The 18,556-nt window shown below is 43.4% G+C and overlaps 1 protein-coding gene across 3 annotated transcripts in view; it reads right to left on the bottom strand.

The window, feature by feature from the left end:
* Window positions 1-8,295, bottom strand: part of MRAP2 (melanocortin 2 receptor accessory protein 2) — a 48,126-nt gene extending 39,831 nt beyond the window's left edge. Inside the window, exon 1 of one of the 3 annotated variants that reach the window (XM_059399228.1) lies at window positions 8,224-8,295. In XM_059399228.1, coding sequence (XP_059255211.1) covers window positions 8,224-8,240 — 17 coding nt within the window. In that variant the 5' untranslated portion in view covers window positions 8,241-8,295. Of the gene's footprint in view, window positions 1-7,236; window positions 7,646-7,812; window positions 8,146-8,223 lie in introns of those variants that run through there. The other 2 variants (XM_059399229.1, XM_059399230.1) reach the window with 2 other exon arrangements.
* Window positions 8,296-18,556: the final 10,261 nt, after the last annotated feature.

The raw sequence follows: 18,556 nt of genomic DNA, 5'->3' as shown, positions 1-18,556 counted from the left end.
TCAAGTATTTATTGTTTTTATCTGATGAGCCAATCTTCTGAAGCCTGACTCCCTTGCACTCTGGGCAAGTAAACATTTTCTTTCCTAAATGCTCCCACTTCCAAGTCTGAAGTCCATGCAACCTCAAGGAAACAGACCATTACTCTTTACTATTCCAACCCAAGCATATACAATCCATACTCTGAGAGGGCACAACTGTGGAACCTGATCAAATGTCCACTTTATTCTTGTCTCCCATCGCCCTTTTTTTTTTTGTTTGTTTTTTTATTTATTTAGTCAGAGAGAGAGAGAGAGAGAGAGCGAGCACAGGCAGACAGAGTGGCAGGCAGAGTCAGAGGGAGAAGCAGGCTCCCCGTGGAGCAAGGAGCCGGATGTGGGACTCGATCCCAGGACGCCAGGATCATGACCTGAGCCAAAGGCAGCTGCTTAACCAACTGAGCCACCCAGGCGTCCCTCCCATCGCCCTTTAAATGGATTCGGTGGACACATCCTCCCTGTCCTCAGATGAACACTTTGGTAAATCTCATGACTTTGCTGCTCAAGCAACCACTTTAAAGTCCCAAAAGAATTCTAATGTGCAGCCTGGAAATTAAAGAAACTCCAACCAGGTTATAACATTAAATGTCCTGGTCTGTGCAGCTAGGTCCTTCTGCACGTTGCTCTCCTGTAGAGATTGGTGGAGCATGACCTCTTTTCTTTTTCTCTACTTTATGTCCAACTGCTGGCCAGTTTCTCACCCCAACAAGATCAAAGAAGGAGGACAGGACTGTGTTAACTGTCTTCACACACTCTACTTATGGGAGTTTTCATGATACTCATTTTCCTTCAGCTGCTGGCTCACTCTGACCTCAGCCTCTGGATTTCTGGAGACTCTAGCTGCTGGAAACCTCGCTGAATTTACAGTGTCTCCAGGCCAGGCCTCTTTCCCACATGGTCCTACCTGGTCCGCAGGAAATCCTCTGGCATCTTTTGCCCTAACAAACTCTGAGAAGGCTGGTGATCCTACGACCCAGGTTATTGTATGAGCACCAAATGCACGAAACACATGTACAGTTGAACTAGTGGTTTCTCAAAAGACCCCCTCAACTAGGTTTGGGATGAAGGAAATGGATCTTTCTGAATAAATCTCTTTAACACAGCCCCCTCTCTTAATCCTCATATTCCTGAAGTGGTCAGTGGGGTTTGTGAGTTATAGAAAAAATTCTCAAATATCTACATTAAAGCTTCTACTTGGTGGTCTAGCACTTTCCTCTGGAATTTCACATAACTTTAATGTGTGGCTCAGTCAAAACTTAAATTCAGTATTCTATTTACATCCACACACGTACAAATGTTTAGGATGGACTAGTAATTTCCAATTATCTCAAAGTTCATTTTACTCATATAGCTAATAAAACTGAGGAATATGAACACTGAAAGGGGCATCCAGAGATATAAAAGTCAACACTCCAGACACCGGTGGAGAATCCTCTCCCAGTCCTAACACAAGATCATCCAATATTGCCTTGATCTGACACTGGAACATACTTACTTCCTCTTCCTCAGATATCTGAGGACTGGCTTTATAACCGGCCAAGGCTCCTCTCTCTGACAGGTTAAACACTCACTCACTGTTCCTCATATGGCCTAGTCTTCAGGTCTAGGTCATCATCATCCAGGTCACCTTCCTCTTGATGCTGCAAAGTCAGTTTCTGTCCTCTATTAAGGGGCCACCAGAAGGGGGCAACATGTGGAGGGACTCTGGGCTCCCTTGACCCAGTCGCCTTAGGTTGGGTTAGATGATAGTGGTTAAGGGCCCAGGTTCTAATGCCGGCTCTACTATTTACTGGCTGTGAAATCTTAGGCAAATTACTTAATCCTTCTGTGCTTCAGCCTCCTTATCTGTAATGAGAATGCTGATAATTGTTTCCCCTGCTTCATGGGGTTGAGATAAAATTGTGAAACACTCATACGTGTGCCTGGCACATAATAAGCTCCATACAAATGTCTATAAAAAAGGTCTGTCCTTGGGCTGCCTGGGTGGTTCAGTCGTTAAGCCTCTGCCTTTGACTCAAGTCATAATCTCAGGGTCCTGGCATCAAGCCCGTCCGGTTCCCCACTGAGCAGGAAGACTGCTTCTGTGTCTACCACTCCCCCTGCTTGTGTTCCCTCTTTCACTGTCTCTCTCTCTGTCAAATAAATAAATTAAATCTTAAAAAAAAAAAAAAAGTCTGTCCTTGTCAGCGCAACCCGAGTTTGGTTCCAGTGACTGAATTCTCTGTATGTCCCTAGCTTTGGGAAGCCCTGTTTGTAAAATGTAAAATAGTAACAGCAACCTAGCTGTGAGAAGTAAAGGACATTATGCACTAGGAAGCACTTAGCCAAGTCATTATCACCCTGAAGACATTAGAAGGTCAAGAATAAGCATTCTCCAGAAGAGATCACATATTAGTTTACAAAACCAGACTCAACAAATAAAAGGAGATCGAAGTCATACCATGCACCTTTTCTGACCACAGCACTATGAAACTTGAAGTCAACCACGAGAAAAAAAATCTGGAAAGACCACAAACACATGGAGGTTAAATAACATGCTACTAAATAATGAATGGGCCAAACCAGGACATAAAAGAAGAAATTTTAAAAACTATATGGAAATAAATGAAAATGAAACACAATGGTCCTAAACCTTTGGGATGTAGCAAAAGCCATCCTAGGAGGGAAGTTTATAGCAAAACAGGTCTGCCTTATGAAGCAAGAAAAATCCCAAATAAAAATTGAAGCTTACACCTACAGGAGCTAGAAAAAGAACAAAAAATGAAGCTGAAAGCCAGCAAAAAGAAGGAAATAATAAAGGTTATAGCAGAAATAAATGATATAGAAACTAAAAAGACAAATAGAACAAATCAATGAAACCACGAGCTGGTTCTTTGAAAAAAAAAAAAACAAATTAATAAACCTCTAACTAGACTCTGCAAGAAAAAAAAGAAAAAACTTAAATAAATAAAATTACAAATGAGAGGAGAAATAACCAACACCACAGAAATATAAACAATTATGAGAATACTATGAAGAACTATATGCCAACAAATTGGACAACCTAGAAGAAATGGACAAGTTCCTTTCTTTTATTAATGTGATGAGTCATGTTGATTGATTTGTGTAAATTGAAACCAAAACAGGAAGAAAAAGGAAGAAAAGGAAAAGAAAAAGAAAAAGAAAACTTGAACAGACTGATAACCAGCAAAATTGAAACAGTAGCCAAAAAATTTCCAACAAACAGAAGTCTAGGGCCAGATGGCTTCACACGTGAATTCTATCAAACACTTAAAGAAGAGTTAATACCCATTCTTCTCAAACTATTCCAGAAAATAGAAATGGAAGGAAAACTTCCAATTCATTCTATGAGGTCAGCATTCTCCTGATACCAAAACCAGATAAAGACACCACAAAAAAAGAGAACTATAGGCCAATATTTCTGATGATCATAGATGCAAAAATCTTCAACAAAATACTTAGCAGACCAAATCTAATGATACATTTAAAAAAAAAGCAACATAATCAAGTAGGATTTATTCTTGGCCTGCAAGAGTGATTCAATTTATACAAATCAATCAACATGACTCATCACATTAATAAAAGAAAGGATAAGAATCATGTGATCATTTCAATAGATGCAGAAAAAACGTCTGACAAAGTACATTCATTCGTAATAAGAACCCTCAACAAAGTGGATTTAGAAAGAACACACCTCATCATAATAAAGGCCATATATGGAAAAGCCCACAGCTAATATCATGCTAAATGGGGAAAAAGTGAGAGCTTTCCTCTATGATCAGGATCACAGCAGTGGTGTCCACTCTCACCACTTTTATTCAACATAGTTCTGGAAGTCCTCTCCATAGCAATCAGACAACAAAAAGAAATTAAGGGTATTCTAATTGGCAAGGAAGAAGTTAAAATTTCACTCCTCATAGATGACATGATAGTCTATATAGAAAATCTGATTCTACCAAAAAACTATTAGAACTGATAAATTCAGTGAAGTCATATGATACAAAATCAACATATAGAAATCCGTTGCATTTCTATACACTAATAATGAAGCAGCAGAAGGAGAAATTAAGAAAACAATCCCATTTACAACTGTACCAAAAGTAAAGAGATAGCCAGGAACAGTATGGTCTAGGAATAAATCTAACCAAAGTGGTAAAAGATCTGTACTCTGAAAACTACAAAACACTGATGAAAGAGATAAAAAAATGACTCAAAGAAATAGAAAGACGTTCCATGCTCATGGATTGGAAGAACAATTATTGTTAAAATATCTCTACTGCCCAAAGCAATCTACCCATTTAATACAATTCCTATCAAAATACCAACAGCATTTTTCAGAGCTAAAACAATAAATCCTAAAATTTGTACAGAACCACAAAAGACCCTGAATAGCAAAGCAATCTTGAAAAAGAAATGCCAATCTGGAGGCATCACAGTTCTGGACTTCAAGCTTTATTACAAAGCTGTCATCATCAAAACAGTCTGGTACCAGCACAAAAACAGACACATAGATCACTGGAACAGAAGAGAGAACCTAGAAATGGATCCTCAGCTCTATGGTCAACTAATCCTTGACAAAGCAAGAAAGAATATTCAATGGCAAAAAGACAGTCTCTTCAACAAACTGTGCTGGGAAAACTGGACAGCCACATGCATAACAATGAAACTGGACCATTCTCTTTCACCCTCTACAAAAACAAAATCAAAATGTATTAAAGACCTAAATATGAGACCTAAAAACATAAAAATCCTTGAAGGTAGTACAGGCAGTCATTACTCAGACACTGGATAGAACTAGAGAGTATTATGCTAAGCGGAAATAAGTCAGCAGCCTGATGCAAGAGAAACAAAAGCAAAAACAAACTATTGGGACTACATCAGAATAAAAACCTTCTGCACAGGGAAGAAAATAATCAGCAAAGCTAAAAGGCAGCCTATGCAATGGCAGAAGATATTTTCAAATGACATATCTGATAATGGGTTATTATCCAAAATATATGAAGAACTTTTATAACTCAATACCCAAAGAACAAATAATCCAATTTAAAAATGGCCAGAAGACGTGAATAGACATTTTTCCAAAGAAGACATACAACATGGCCGACATGAGGAGGAGATGCTCACTCCTCATCAGGGAAATGCGAATCAAAATGACAATGAAATACCATTTCACACCTGTCAGAATTGCAAAAATCAACAACACAAGAAACAAAACAGGTGTTGGTGAGGATATAGAGAAAGGGGAACCCTCTTCCGCTGCTGGTGGGGATGCAGACTGGTGCAGTTACTCAGAAAAACAGTATGGAGGTTCCTCAGAAAGTTGAATATAGATTCTACTAAAATCTAGTAATCACACTAGTAGGTATTTACCCAAACAATGCAAAAACATTATTTCAAAGGGGTACATACACCCCGATATTTATAGCAGCATTATCAACAATAACCGAATTATAAAAAGAGCCCAAATGTCCACACCCACTGACAAACAGAAGAAGGGTGTATATATACAATGGAATATTACTCAGGCACAAAAAAGAATGAAATCCTGGGGAGCCTGGGTGGCTCAGTTGGTTAAGGGTCTTCCTTCAGCTCAGGTGGTCCTGGGATCTAGTCCGGATTCAGGTTGCCTGCTCAGGGGGGAGCCTAACTTCTCCCTCTGCCCTTACCCCTGCTTGTGCCTTCTTTCTCTCAAATAAATAAAAATCTTAAAAAAAAAAAAAAGAAAAAGTAACGAAATCTTGCCATTTGCAACGATGTGAATAGAACTAGAGAGTATTATGCTAAGCAAAATAAGTCAGCAGAGAAAGACAAATACCATATGCTTTCACTGTGGAATTTAAGAAACAAATGAGCAAGGGGATGGGGCAGGAAAGAGAGAGGCAAACCAAGAAAGAGACTCTTGGCTACAGAGAACAAAGGGTGGTTACCAGAGGGGAGGGGTTGGGGGTATGGATGAAATAGTTGATGAGGATTAAGGAGGGCACCTGTGATAAGCACCAGGCGATGTATGGAATTGCAAAAATCACCATATTATACACCTGAAATTAATATTACACTGTATGCTAACTGGAAATAAAATAAAAACTTTAAAAACTAAATAAAAGGTTAAAAATAAAGGATTCAGAGGAATTGTGACTGGCAAAATATCAGGCCTAGAGAAATAGGGAGGAGGAAGGCTACATTTTCTAGAATGTGCAGATGATATAATTTGCACAGTAAAAGGTTACCCCACCGTGAGCAGAGTGGGATTAGCCTAGAAGGATCAATGTGGGCAGCCAGGGAGAGGTGTGTACACCCTAACAGAGGCATCAGGATAAACAACACAGAATAAAACACACTCACAAATAAATAAATAAATAAATAAATAAAATCTTAAAAAAAAAAAATCTACTCTGGAATGTTGCCAGGTTTCAATGTTTCCCTCTCTGGAAAAGTCAGGTACAGTGGTCCTCTATCAAGCCTGCTGCAAGGTGACTGAATACTTTTCACTGCTCTAGGATCCCTGTTATTTGGGCCTTGAGTTATCCAGCCCAGTCTTGAGGTTCAAGACCTCTAAAGGGGCTCTTATTTCTTTGCACCCAGGAAGAAATAAACTGGGAGCATTTCTGCCTTCTCCTAAACCTACTGATATCATCTTCCATAAACACTGCAGATCATCCTGATCAGAGCCTGACTCCTTGATGTGGGCACCCCAGCTCACAGTAGCCTCTCTGTTCTGGACCTTACCTGTAGCAGCCACTTTCCTGCCTGCATTCTTCTCGATGCACTCCAGGTGCACCTAAGGGACACTGGCCTCAGGGTCCTAGTTTCCAGACCCACTACTCCCCACTCTTGACCAGGGGATTCGGTAGAAAAACTTCTCTCTTATCTCAACCTAATTTTTTTTTTCATGTGCAAACTGGAAATACTACCACTTAACCTTTGGGGTTTTCATGAGGATTTATATAGGGAAATTCCCTTGTTTTCCCTGGAGTAGCATGGACAATTACCCCCAAGCTCCCTTTGCTTTCAGGACACCATACAATGCTCCCTTTTGTCATGAGATTAAATCCTGGGAAATAGCTGGGATTCGTCCTGTCGTCTGAACTGCTCCAGGAACCACAAAGCCTCCAAACAAGTTTCTAATGAGGAAACCTTTAGTCTTCCTCAGTTAATTATGCAGAAAGGATGGAAAGCGAAGAAAAACGAAACCAATCTTACCCTCTAATCCGTAAAATGACCTGCGGGCAGCTCCCTAGTGCTAACGAAATGGATTAACTGTCGAGGCAGGGTTGATTCCGGGAACCCTGCCCACTGCTGGGGGCGTGCACCGCGGGTCAGCAAACCGCGCATTTTCCCTGGACTCGCAGGGTCCCGGCGCCCAGAAGGGTTCTCCGTTGTAGGGCACAGCGGTGCCAGGCAGGCCAGGACCCGGACTCGGAAAGTTTTCTCATGGGCGGGAGAAGGTGTTCCACGGCCCTCCCAATGCAGAGGAGAAAACCCGTCCGAGCCCTGAGCCCCGAGCTCCACCGCCTCCAGCCTTTCCGGAAGGTTTCCGGCCGGCCACTCAGGTCCGTGGGCTTCGAGCAAGGTCTTCAACTTGGATGCCCTCCACGGGGTCTCACTCTTCTCCCCAGTTATCCCATTCCCGCTCCCACCCTCCCAAACACCCCTCACCCCACCCCCAACTGAAGCACCACCGCCAACCCCGATGAGCCCGACTGCCTTCTCCCCAGCCTCCCGACACCGGGCCGCGGCTCGGCATGACCCCGGGCGCCCAGTCCCGCCCGCTGTTACCGGCTGGCGCTCCCCGGCCCGCGGACACCGCTCCTCCGAGGTGCGTGAGCGTCGCCACTGCCTCCACCTCCTCCGGCGCCCGGGGCCTCCGCGTGTAGCTCATGGCGCGGCGGTGCGGCGGGGACGCGCGCTCCCGACCTGCAGCCCCGGCGGCAAGGGGTGCGGGGGGCCGCCTCCAGAGCCTGGGGCCGCCGAGACTAAGAGGAAGCGAGCTTTGCCCAGCCCTGCCCGGCTCACACTAACCCCTCTCTATCTGGTTAAGAGCTTTCCGCAGGGGAGAAGGAGAAGAAATCAGAGAATACTTGACCCTCCCCAGCTCTGCAGTGGGTCCCTCAGAGCAGTTTTGACTAATGAGTTGAGCAAGAAGGAGCGGGGCAGCCAGCACGAATGAGATTTATGAGAGATCCTCACGTTGAGTTCAAGTTCATTAAGGCCGAGGTCCTCCATCATGAGCTATTAAAATTCCTTCCATTTCAGTTCTGCCTTCTGCTTGCAGGTGTGGGTGCCAACAGACAGTCTAAATGTCCCCCAAGCAGGGCCCCAAAAGGATAGGACTGGACCGAGAGTAGTTTCAAGTTAGCAGACTGGCTCACTCCTCCAGTAAATATTTACTGAGACTGTAGTCCATGCCAGACACCGATCTGGGCGTTAGGGATACTGCCTCCTGGACCTTATAATTCCAGTAAAGAGACACTCAGTAAACATAAATGCATGAAATAGGTAGCATGTGCAGTAGCGATAAGAGCTATAGCGAAAAAAATTACTCAGGAAGGGCATAAATAAGGGGGGTGCAGTTTTAATTCGGTGGTCAGAGGTGGCTCCAAACTGAAGATGGCTCTTGAGTAAAGAACTGAAGATGGGTTTGAAGTGGGCGGGGAGGTCGGGGTACCAGGTGGTGGGTATTATAGAGGGCACGGATTGCATGGAGCACTGGGTGTGGTGAAAAAATAATGATACTGTTATGCTGAAAATAAATAAATAAAAAAAAAAAAAGAACTGAAGATGGGAGAGGAAGCATGCTGGCATCTGGGGAGAAAGCCTGTGCGGTGCTCCTCGCCCCAAGTTGTTCTTTATGGTATAAGGCATTTCTTACACTACTCACATACCATAGCTGGCAGTATTATTGCCAGTTTACAAATGAGGACTCTGTAGCTTAGGGAGGTTAAGTGAATGGCCTGAGATCCCAAATTAGTAAAAAGGAGAACTCCGGAAGCTTGGTGCCCCCCAGAACCATGGTTTAAGAAGGACCACAGTGCAGTGGGGAAAATGCACCATGAGCAGCCCAAATGCTGTCTGGTAGAGGTGGGATTAACTCCATGTCTCGGTGTCCGAGTCCTTCCCTAACTACTTGCATTGCTTCCAGTGGCATGTGCCTGTTTATGTGGCCGCAACCCATCACACCTGCCTTGGAGCCTGCTCTGCATGCCATGAAGCCACCAGAGAGCAGAGTGGCAGAGGCAACAGCGCCAACCAGCCAGTCTCTGCCTTAGCATTCAGAATCTGATGGCCTCTTTGAGGCTGAGTGCCAGTGGCTCATAAGGCAGAAAGCAAGGGCACATTGTCCTATCAGTTTCAGGGGCTGGGACCACAGCATCCAGCATGAGCATCACCACCAATAGGGCAGGAGCTCCCCGTTTCTCTCCCAGGTACCTCTGCCTTCTCATGGCTGCGTCATTCCCTTTTTCCCTCCCCCGTGCCAGGAATATCTTCCCAGCTGACCTTCAAGGTCTACCCCAAAGGCTACCTGTTTCAGGAAGCCTTCCTACAGCTACAAATGAACTCTCCTTCTAAACTCTCATCCCTCTCTTAGAACTTGTCTTTGAGAGTTTTGCTCTTATATTTCCTCCTCCTGTCCCTCCATAGGCCTACTTTACATTTCATTTCCCCACAAGTCTTTGTATAGTGCCTTGCACCCAGCAGACCTTTGATGAGGATTTTGTTGTTAATAAATTAATTTATGAAAACTCTATTGCATTGTCTCTTAATTTTGTCTTTTCATTCCAAAATAGCTTTTAAGCAGACAGTAACTGAGTGACAAGACTGAGTTATAGGTAGCCGCAGCTGTTGCTTTTCAATACACATTGACAACAGTTTACTTTGAGCTAAATTCTCTTTGCACCATTCTGAAGTTTGAAAACCAAGGTTTAAGAGTAATTTCTCCAAGGTCACAATACTAAATATTGCTAGAACCAAGACTTAAACCCAGTACTCTTTGATTCCAAAAGGTATGCTCTCCTCCGCGAGCTCAGGTAGCTCCTTATTCAGTCATTCATTGGGCTTTTGATCAACATTTATGGTCTCAACTCTGCAGCAGACGTTGTCAAAATAGCAGTGATGCAAACACAGTTCTTGGGGAACTGAAGGGAGGTGGTCCAAAAGAACAAACTTCCAGTTAGAAGATAAAGAGACAGGCACTAGGACAGAATATACCATGCAATGACCATGGTTAATATTGTAGGATATGTAGGAAAGTTGCTAAGAGATAAATTCTAGCAGTTCTTGTCACAAGGAAACTTTTGTTCTGTTTTTGCTTTTTCTTTTTATTGTATCCATATGAGAGGATGGATGCTAACTTATTGCAGTAATCACTTCACAATACGTGTAAATCAAACCATTATCATACACACCTTTAACTTACGCAGGGATGAAGGTCATTTACATTTCAATAAAACTGGAGGTAAAGACAAGAGTTGTTGCCCACAAAACTAGGTAATCTAGTAGAAGGGAGAAGGAGGTAGGAAATACTCAGGCTTCTCCATTATAAATCTTATAAAAGAGATGCAGAGAGGCCCTAAAGGGACACTCTGTTTTAGAATAGATAATGACAATAAGGATTCACTGAGAAGATAAAATGTAATTTTAATTCTGAAGGATATAAAGTACTTTATTATAATCATAATGAAGAAGAACATATGGCCAACAGATTAAAGAACATATGCAAATTATGGAGGCATGGAGGAATAAGGCACATTCAGGGATGACTGCAATGATTCCTGGGGCTACAGCATGATAAGAGCAGCACCGAGAGGAAGCTGGAAATGTAGGCACAGCCTAAATACAAGGGATGCATGGATTGGCTTCATGGAGTCCAGGATGCTCTGAAATGTACAAATTCATGGCTGTCTATGTTTGTGAACTTTGCAGCAGAGAGGTTTGAAAACTTTAGTCAAATCCTCCAAGGGGCTGACTGACCCAGGGTCAGGAGGTGAGGAAGTCAGCCACCATCTGGAGCCCAATCCACAGAACATGGGTAACCCCCAAGGGATTGCAACATCAGGATTGGGGGTAGGTGCGAGGCTCACCCCTGCCAAATCGCCTCCAGATATATAGTACCTCACTAGCCCTGGGCAAGGATGGCTGAACCCTGACCCCTTTAGCACCTGCACCCAGATCCCCTCCCAGGACAGGAGAAAGGGGTAGTTGGGAAGTCAACATACAAGAAGTCAGGGAGCTGACAGCTAAGAACATTTACCATGAAGGCAGCAGAAAGCAGGACCACATGAACCAATATCCTAAGCCCTCAGTGCATGCTCCATTGTCCCCCCAGATTTGTGCTCCCACCCCAGCACCCTAAGTGGAAGTCCTAATCCCCAATACCTCAGATTAAGACAGTATTTGAAGGCAGGGCCTTTGAAGATGTGATTAAGGTTAAATGAGGTCATATGAATGGGCCCTAATCCTATCTGACTTGTGTCCTTATAAGAAGAGGTAAAGACACACAGAGACTTGTGTACACAAAGGGATGATCATGGGAAGAGGTACCAAGGAAGGCCATGTACAAACCAAGGAGAGAGGCCTTAGAGGAAATTAACCTTGCTGGCACCTTGATCTTGGACTTCCAGTCTCCAAAACAATGAAACAATACATTTCTATTGTTTAAGCCATCTAGTCTATGACATTTTGTTATGGCAGCCCTATAAAACCAATATATTTATAAAACATAAATTCAAATTCAAAGATGAACATTTTAAAAAATTCAATATGGTGGCCACAGAACATTAAATCTCAAATGAGGGCTTTCCTAAGCATGGGATCTTGTGCTGTGATCCTAATCACAACACCCTGAAGCCAGGTCTTAGGAATACAGGAGTGACAATCTATAGACAGCTTGGGATCGGGGAGTGAGAGTGTGATTGAATCTGTGGGAATGGATGTGATTGCTTCCTGGGAATACAAAGTAAAAAGACAAGAGAAGAGAAAGACTTGATATCAGAAGCTTGGAACACAAACCTGGAAGGAAGACAGAGAAAGAACAATTAGAGAAATAGATGAACAAGAGAAGGTGGAGAGATGAGTAATAATGTCAAAGTCTCAAAGTTATGTGATTAAGAACTAGAGTCCAGGGACGCCTGGGTGGCTCAGTTGGTTAAGCAGCTGCCTTTGACTCAGGTCATGATCCCAGCGTCCTGGGATCAAGTCCCACATCAGGCTCCTTGCTCGGCAGGGAGTCTGCTTCTCCCTCTGCCTCTGCCTGCCATTCTGTCTGCCTGTGTTCATGCTCTCTCTCTCTCTGATAAATAAATAAAAAAAAATCTTAAAAAAAAAAAAAAAGAACTAGAGTCCATTGGTCTTGGCACAGAGGTCATGTGATGGAAACTGAGGTCAGATTTCTGCTGGTTAAGGAGTAAAGATGACAATTATAGGCGATTCCTCTAAGGAGACTGGGGAGGGGCTGGAGGTAGGACTGTGAAGGACCTCGGTGCAAGCATACAAAGACCCAGGGGTCCAAGATTCTAAAATCCATCTCCATGTTCTGTCCCTGCATCAGCCTGCAGGTCAATGGAAGGTCTTCCTGCAGAGGAACCAAACTGCCTCACCATGAATAATAAAGCTGTAGCTGGAGTCTTCCTTTTCTATTTAGTATTGGGGTCCCCTCTGTTGCTCCATGAGAGCAGGAACTGTTCCTTCGCCATCAGGCACTCGCTGCAGCTCCTGGAAGAGTAGGCAAAGCAACATATGCTGAATCAATTAATAGGAAACAGAGTCAAGTGACAAGTTGTGTTTGTTTTGTTTTGTCTTCATTTATTTCTTTGTTTTGGATGAAAAAGTCTTAAACGTATTTATAGATTGACAGCAAGAACCCAGAAGGAAGAGAGAAGGTTGAAGACAGGTTTGAGAGAGGAAAGAATTGATGACATAAGATACTAGGGGAATGGAGTAGGAAAATAAATCAACATAAATATGAGAGACAAAAAAAAAAAAATCTGAATCATCCTTTGGGAAATTCATTTATTCATTCAATGGTGACTACCTTGCTTCATCTTGGACCCTACCAGGGGTGGGGAAACTTGGCGAAGGGGAGGGTGGATACAAAAGAGCTATTCCCTTCCAGCTCTTCAGATCACAACATCTAGTTAAGAAATTTCTCGTGGAAAAAGATAAACAATGATTTAACACAGCAAGCATGATCCCAACTGTCTGAGTAATAAATATTTGGAAACAGAATGGACAGAAAGGAAACCTGGAGGCATTAGGAAAATGCACTGCAGAAAAGGAGAGGAGAGGAAAAGGAAGCAGAGAAGAACCAGGGGAAGGTGGCCCTGGCCTGCTGGTAATGGGCTAGCTGGCAGCTTCCAGCATCTAGAAGGCAGGGCTCAGCGTTGCCCCAGGACCTGGGACAGCTCCATTTATTTCCTTGTTAACTAGGACCTGTGCCAATGTGCCCAGCAGGAAGCAGTAAAAATCCAGACTTGTCTCAGAGAAGGACATATCCCTAATAGTTAATGTGTCTGGGTGAGGAAAATTTGGCAAAGTTTCAGAGAGTCCAATAATATGGCAAGAACCAACTGAGGAAAATGAAAAAGATGAAAAGACAGTGTTCTCAGATGTTAAAATATATAACACAGTGACCTCTCTAACTTAATTGTTTTCTTCAAAGAACAGGGTAATCCATCATCAACCCACTAGGAAGGCAAAATCACATACACACATACACACACACACGCGCACACACACAGGCACTGGTACTCCACCATGCCAAGTTACCCAAGGGAGCAGCAAGCGCAACTCACTTCTATGATACAGTTGCTCAATTAAATTTCAGAAAATAAATAGAATAGTGAGTGTTTAGAAATGCAGGATGTGAGGAATGCAGGCTGTAGTTGGTCATTGTGACTCTCTCCCAAGTCATTTAACAGTGGTAGCTCTCCACCTCATTTCCTAGATGATTTGAGAATTGTCACCTTTCTCTTACTCTGCATGAATTGCGTTTTACTGCCTTATCTTGGCTTTATGCTTTTGTTCTTCTTAAAGTAGCACAATTATGCCTGAGTGTATGTAACATGCATGACCAACTACAGCCTGCACTCCTCACATCCTTATCAACTGTGACCTTCTATTCCATGGAATAAACATACACCAGAGAAGGTCATACACACACATGTGCCTGGACGGGACCCCTTGTCCCTGTAGCCATTCCATTCCTTCCCGAACAGTGCGCCCACGTTTGCTTGGAGCTTTCCTCGTGCAGCTAATCCTATTGTTTCTCTGGCAGAATTGTACAGACGTCCACCCACAGAGCGTGGGACCAGGCAGACAAAACATCTAACGTATTTTAGTTCATGTTTGGCATTCAGTCAGGAAGACGGAGCTTTGAGCCACTCTGAAATACATTTTATACCATCAGAGAGTGACACTGTGCACTGGGGAAGAACTACAGCCTTGTTATGCTAACTTGTAGCCCTAGGCTCTAACACTCCCTATTTCTTTCTCTCAAAACCAACTTGTGCATTTTGGAGTAAATGTCTGGAGTAAATGTCTGGAGTCTCCTTATTTGTTTACTACCACACAATAATGACAAAGCTATAGTATACTGGTTCTGGGCTCATTAACTCACTAAGAGCAAATGGAAAAAGGAGACTTGTTTGTTCTAGTTCCTCGCTTCCTATTATTCATTAAATTATATTACAGGCATGACATTCCTGGGTGGCTCAGTTGGTTAACTGTCTATCTTCAGCTCAGGTCATGATCTCAGGGTCCTGGGATCGAGCCCCATATCGGGCTCTCTGCTCAGCAGGAAGTCTGCTTCTCCCTCTGCCCCTCCCTCTGCTCATGCTCTCTCCGTGTCAAACGAATAAATAAAATCTTAAAAAACAAAACAGTATGTCACAGCCAGTATAAGGCACGCAGGAATTATTCCAAAACGAAAAGCATATTGACTCCATACTGGAGATTATAGCCATGCATGGTATCCCACAGAATCATGCCTGTCCATGTCTGCATGTCTACCTACATGCAGGCAGGTAGGTGAGGACAAGAGGAGATCTTACAACCCCACATGGCTTCAGCTTCCCATGGAGTCTACCTTTCTCCCACTTTTCTCTTCCTAATCCCTTTGCCTCAGGGCACTATTGCACTCATCATCTTTACATGAAAGATTTCACTCTCAGGTTTTACTGTATGACCCAGCCTGTGTATCCCTGCCATCACAGAACACAGACTGACCCCAATGCAGTCCCTAAATTGCCACCTGCTTCAGTGGCAGCCCATCACCACCTGCCTTTGCTCAATTCCTGCAGACTCCTTAGCCTTCCTGACCCGGAGCCTAACCACACCCTCCTTGTTCTTCCCTCACCTGCCAGGAGCATCAGGCAGACAGGTCCCTGGGGGACTTGCCTTGGGGGGAATGGCCTCAACCTTGAAGCCACAGTCTTGCCACCTTTGGCTACCTTCCCCTCAGGCCTTCCTTGACAACTCACACATTACACAGACACACATACACACATGCAAAAACATACACACAATTTCAATCCATTGCAATTTTATAATTATAGAACCCTCAACACTACACTCTACCTTTCTAAGTGCTTTACAGACCTCTCATTCCAGCCTCAGAACCACCTTATGATATAGCTGCTGCCTTTACCAGTATCTCACTTCACAGTGGAGGAAATTAAGGCTTAACAAGAACAGGAATATGCCCCCAGGTGCCGAAAGCATTCCGCTTGCTTCTGCCTCTCCTCAAATCACCACTGATACTATTCTTAAGGTTTCCAATTCCACCAAAGGGCATGTCTCTATTTGTAGAAATTCACTCAGTGATGAATGATAGAAGATGAATAATAATGAGGAGGAGGAACAGAAGGAAGGGAAGGGGTGTGTGTGTGTGTGAGTACATGCACACTCATACACATGTGTATCTAGGTGTGCATGTTTGTGTATAAAATCTCAAGGAAATATTAATAGAAATGTAAAAACATTTAAATTTTTCTTATCTTTAAAATAGTACCAGCAAGTTATCAAACCCTTCTGAACACCTACAAACTCAATAGGAGATAGAAATCAAGAGCAGCAATTCTGGGAACAGAAAATTGACCACTTTCTGGAAGGTAGGATGTGAGAAGTGAATACGAAACCACAGGAAGATAGACCGTGGTGGGAGGGGCCAGCTCCCAGCAAGTGGTGGAGCAACAGAGCACAAAGTTGGGACTTTTAGAAGTCTGCTCCACTGAGGGACGTTGCTCCAGAGGCTAAGCAGGGGGTGGAGCCCTCACAGGGACACTGTGGTCTCAGGACCCATGGGGTTACAGAAAGACCAGGGGTGTCTGAGTGTAGCAGAGCTCCCAGTTATCAGAGCCAGGAAGCCAACTATAGAGACAGAGCCAAGGAGTGAGCTCTCAACTCAGGGTTACCTTAACCATGATCTGAGGCACAGCCGGGCCACTGATCTTTGAGCAGGGACCCCACAAGTGGCAGATACAGAGAGACCCCCTCCTTCTTCCTCTGGGAAGAGTGGTGCAGGAGTGCGTGGCCGGAATCTGCTGGGTTTGGAGACTCCACACAGAGCCCTGCGCTGGAGACAGAAACACTCAATCACTGGCCCGGTGAGCTCAGAGCACGGCCAGAGACCAGGGAGAAGGGAGTGATTGACCGCATTTTTTCTGCAGGGGCACTGAGTAGTGGGACCTGAGATCTCGATTCCTCCAGGCCAGAAATTGGGAGGCTGCCATTTTCATTCCCATCCTCCAAAGCTGTACGGAAAGCATTCAGGGAATACAAGTTCCTGAGAGCAAAACCAAGCAGATTACTTAGCCCAGCCCCTGGCAAGGGTGGTGCAATTCCACCTCAGGCAAAGACATTTGAGAATCACTGCAACAGGCCCCTCCCTGAGAAGATCAGCAAGAACATCCAGCCAAGACAAAGTTCACCAATCAATGAGAACTGGAGAATTCCAGAGCTAGAGGAACGCAGCACATAGAATTCATAGCATTTTCCCCATGATCCTTTAGTTTTTCAAAGTTAAATTTTTTTTTTTAAAGATTTTATTTATTTATTTGACAGAGAGAAATCACAAGTGGGCAGAGAGGCAGAGAGAGAGAGAGGAAGAAGCAGGCTCCCCACTGAGCAGAGAGAGCCCGATGCGGGACTCGATCCCAGGACCCCGAGATCATGACCTGAGCCGAAGGCAGCGGCTTAACACACTGAGCCACCCAGGCGCCCAAAGTTAAATTTTTTAATTTTATTTTTTCTTATTCTATTTTTTAAAACTTTGCCTCTTTCCTATTTTAACGTTTTTAAACTATTTTATCTTATCAATACCCTTTTTAAAAAAGATTTATTTATTTATTTCACAGACAGAGATCACAAGTAGGCAGAGAGGCAGGCAGAGAGAGAGAGGAGGAAGCAGGCTTCCCACTGAGCCAAGAGCCTGATGCAGGGTTTGATCCCAGGACCCTGAGATCATGACCTGAGCCGAAGGCAGAGGCTTAACCCACTGAGCCATTCAGGCACCCCTTATCAGTACCTTTTAAAAAAAAATCTTTTTAAATTTTCATGCTTATAGTTTTATTTTATCCCTTCATTGTATTTAACCTTATTTTTTGTATACATATAGTTTTTTTTCTTTAAAATTTTGGGATACAACTTCTAATAGATCAAAATATACCCTAAATCTAGTGCATGGCTTTGTTCTAGTCTCCAGCCTGATCACATTCTCTCCCCTTTTTTTTTCTTCTTCCCACCAACGTATCTTATTAATTCCTTTCTTAGAATCTTTTTAATTTTCATCTTTACAGTCATATTCCATCCCTTCATCATGTTTACTTTTTGTTTTATCATCATTTCACTTCATTGTGTTTATTTTTGTATATATATATATATAAGTTTTTCTTTCTTTAAAATTTTAGGAGGTAGTTTCTTCTAAGAGACCAGAATACACCCCAAATCAAGTGGGTGGCTCTGTTTTATTCACCATGCTAGGGACGCCTGGGTGGCTCAGTTGGTTAAGCAGCTGCCTTCGGCTCAGGTCATGATCCCAGCGTCCTGGGATCCAGTCCCACATCGGGCTCCTTGCTCAGCAGGGAGCTTGCTTCTCCCTCTGCCTCTGCCTGCCATTCTGTCTGCCTGTGCTCGCTCTCTCCCACTCTCTCTCTGATAAATAAATAAAATCTTAATATTCACCATGCTAATGTATGTGTGTATATATGTATATTTAAATTTTTTTTTTTAATCTTCTCCCCTCTTTCTTCTTCCCCTGGTTTGGGGTCTCTTCTGATTTGGTTAGTGTGTATTTCTCTGGAGTCTTTGCTACCACTTTAGTATTTTGTTCTCTCATTCATCTATTCTTATCCAGATAAAATGGCAAGGCAGAAAAACTCACCACCAAAAAAAGAATGAGAGGCAGTACCAATGGCTAGAGACTGAATCAATACAGACTTTAGGAAGATGTCAGAACTAGAGTTCAGAATGACGATTATCAAGGTGCTAGCTGGACTTGAAAAAAGCATGAAAGATATTAGGGAATCCC

This window comes from Mustela nigripes, chromosome 5, assembly GCF_022355385.1.
Source record: "Mustela nigripes isolate SB6536 chromosome 5, MUSNIG.SB6536, whole genome shotgun sequence".
In the NCBI taxonomy this organism is placed as follows: Eukaryota; Metazoa; Chordata; class Mammalia; order Carnivora; family Mustelidae; genus Mustela; species Mustela nigripes.
The sequence above is the reverse complement of the archived record's forward strand: the minus strand, read 5'-3'. Positions and strand labels throughout refer to the sequence as shown.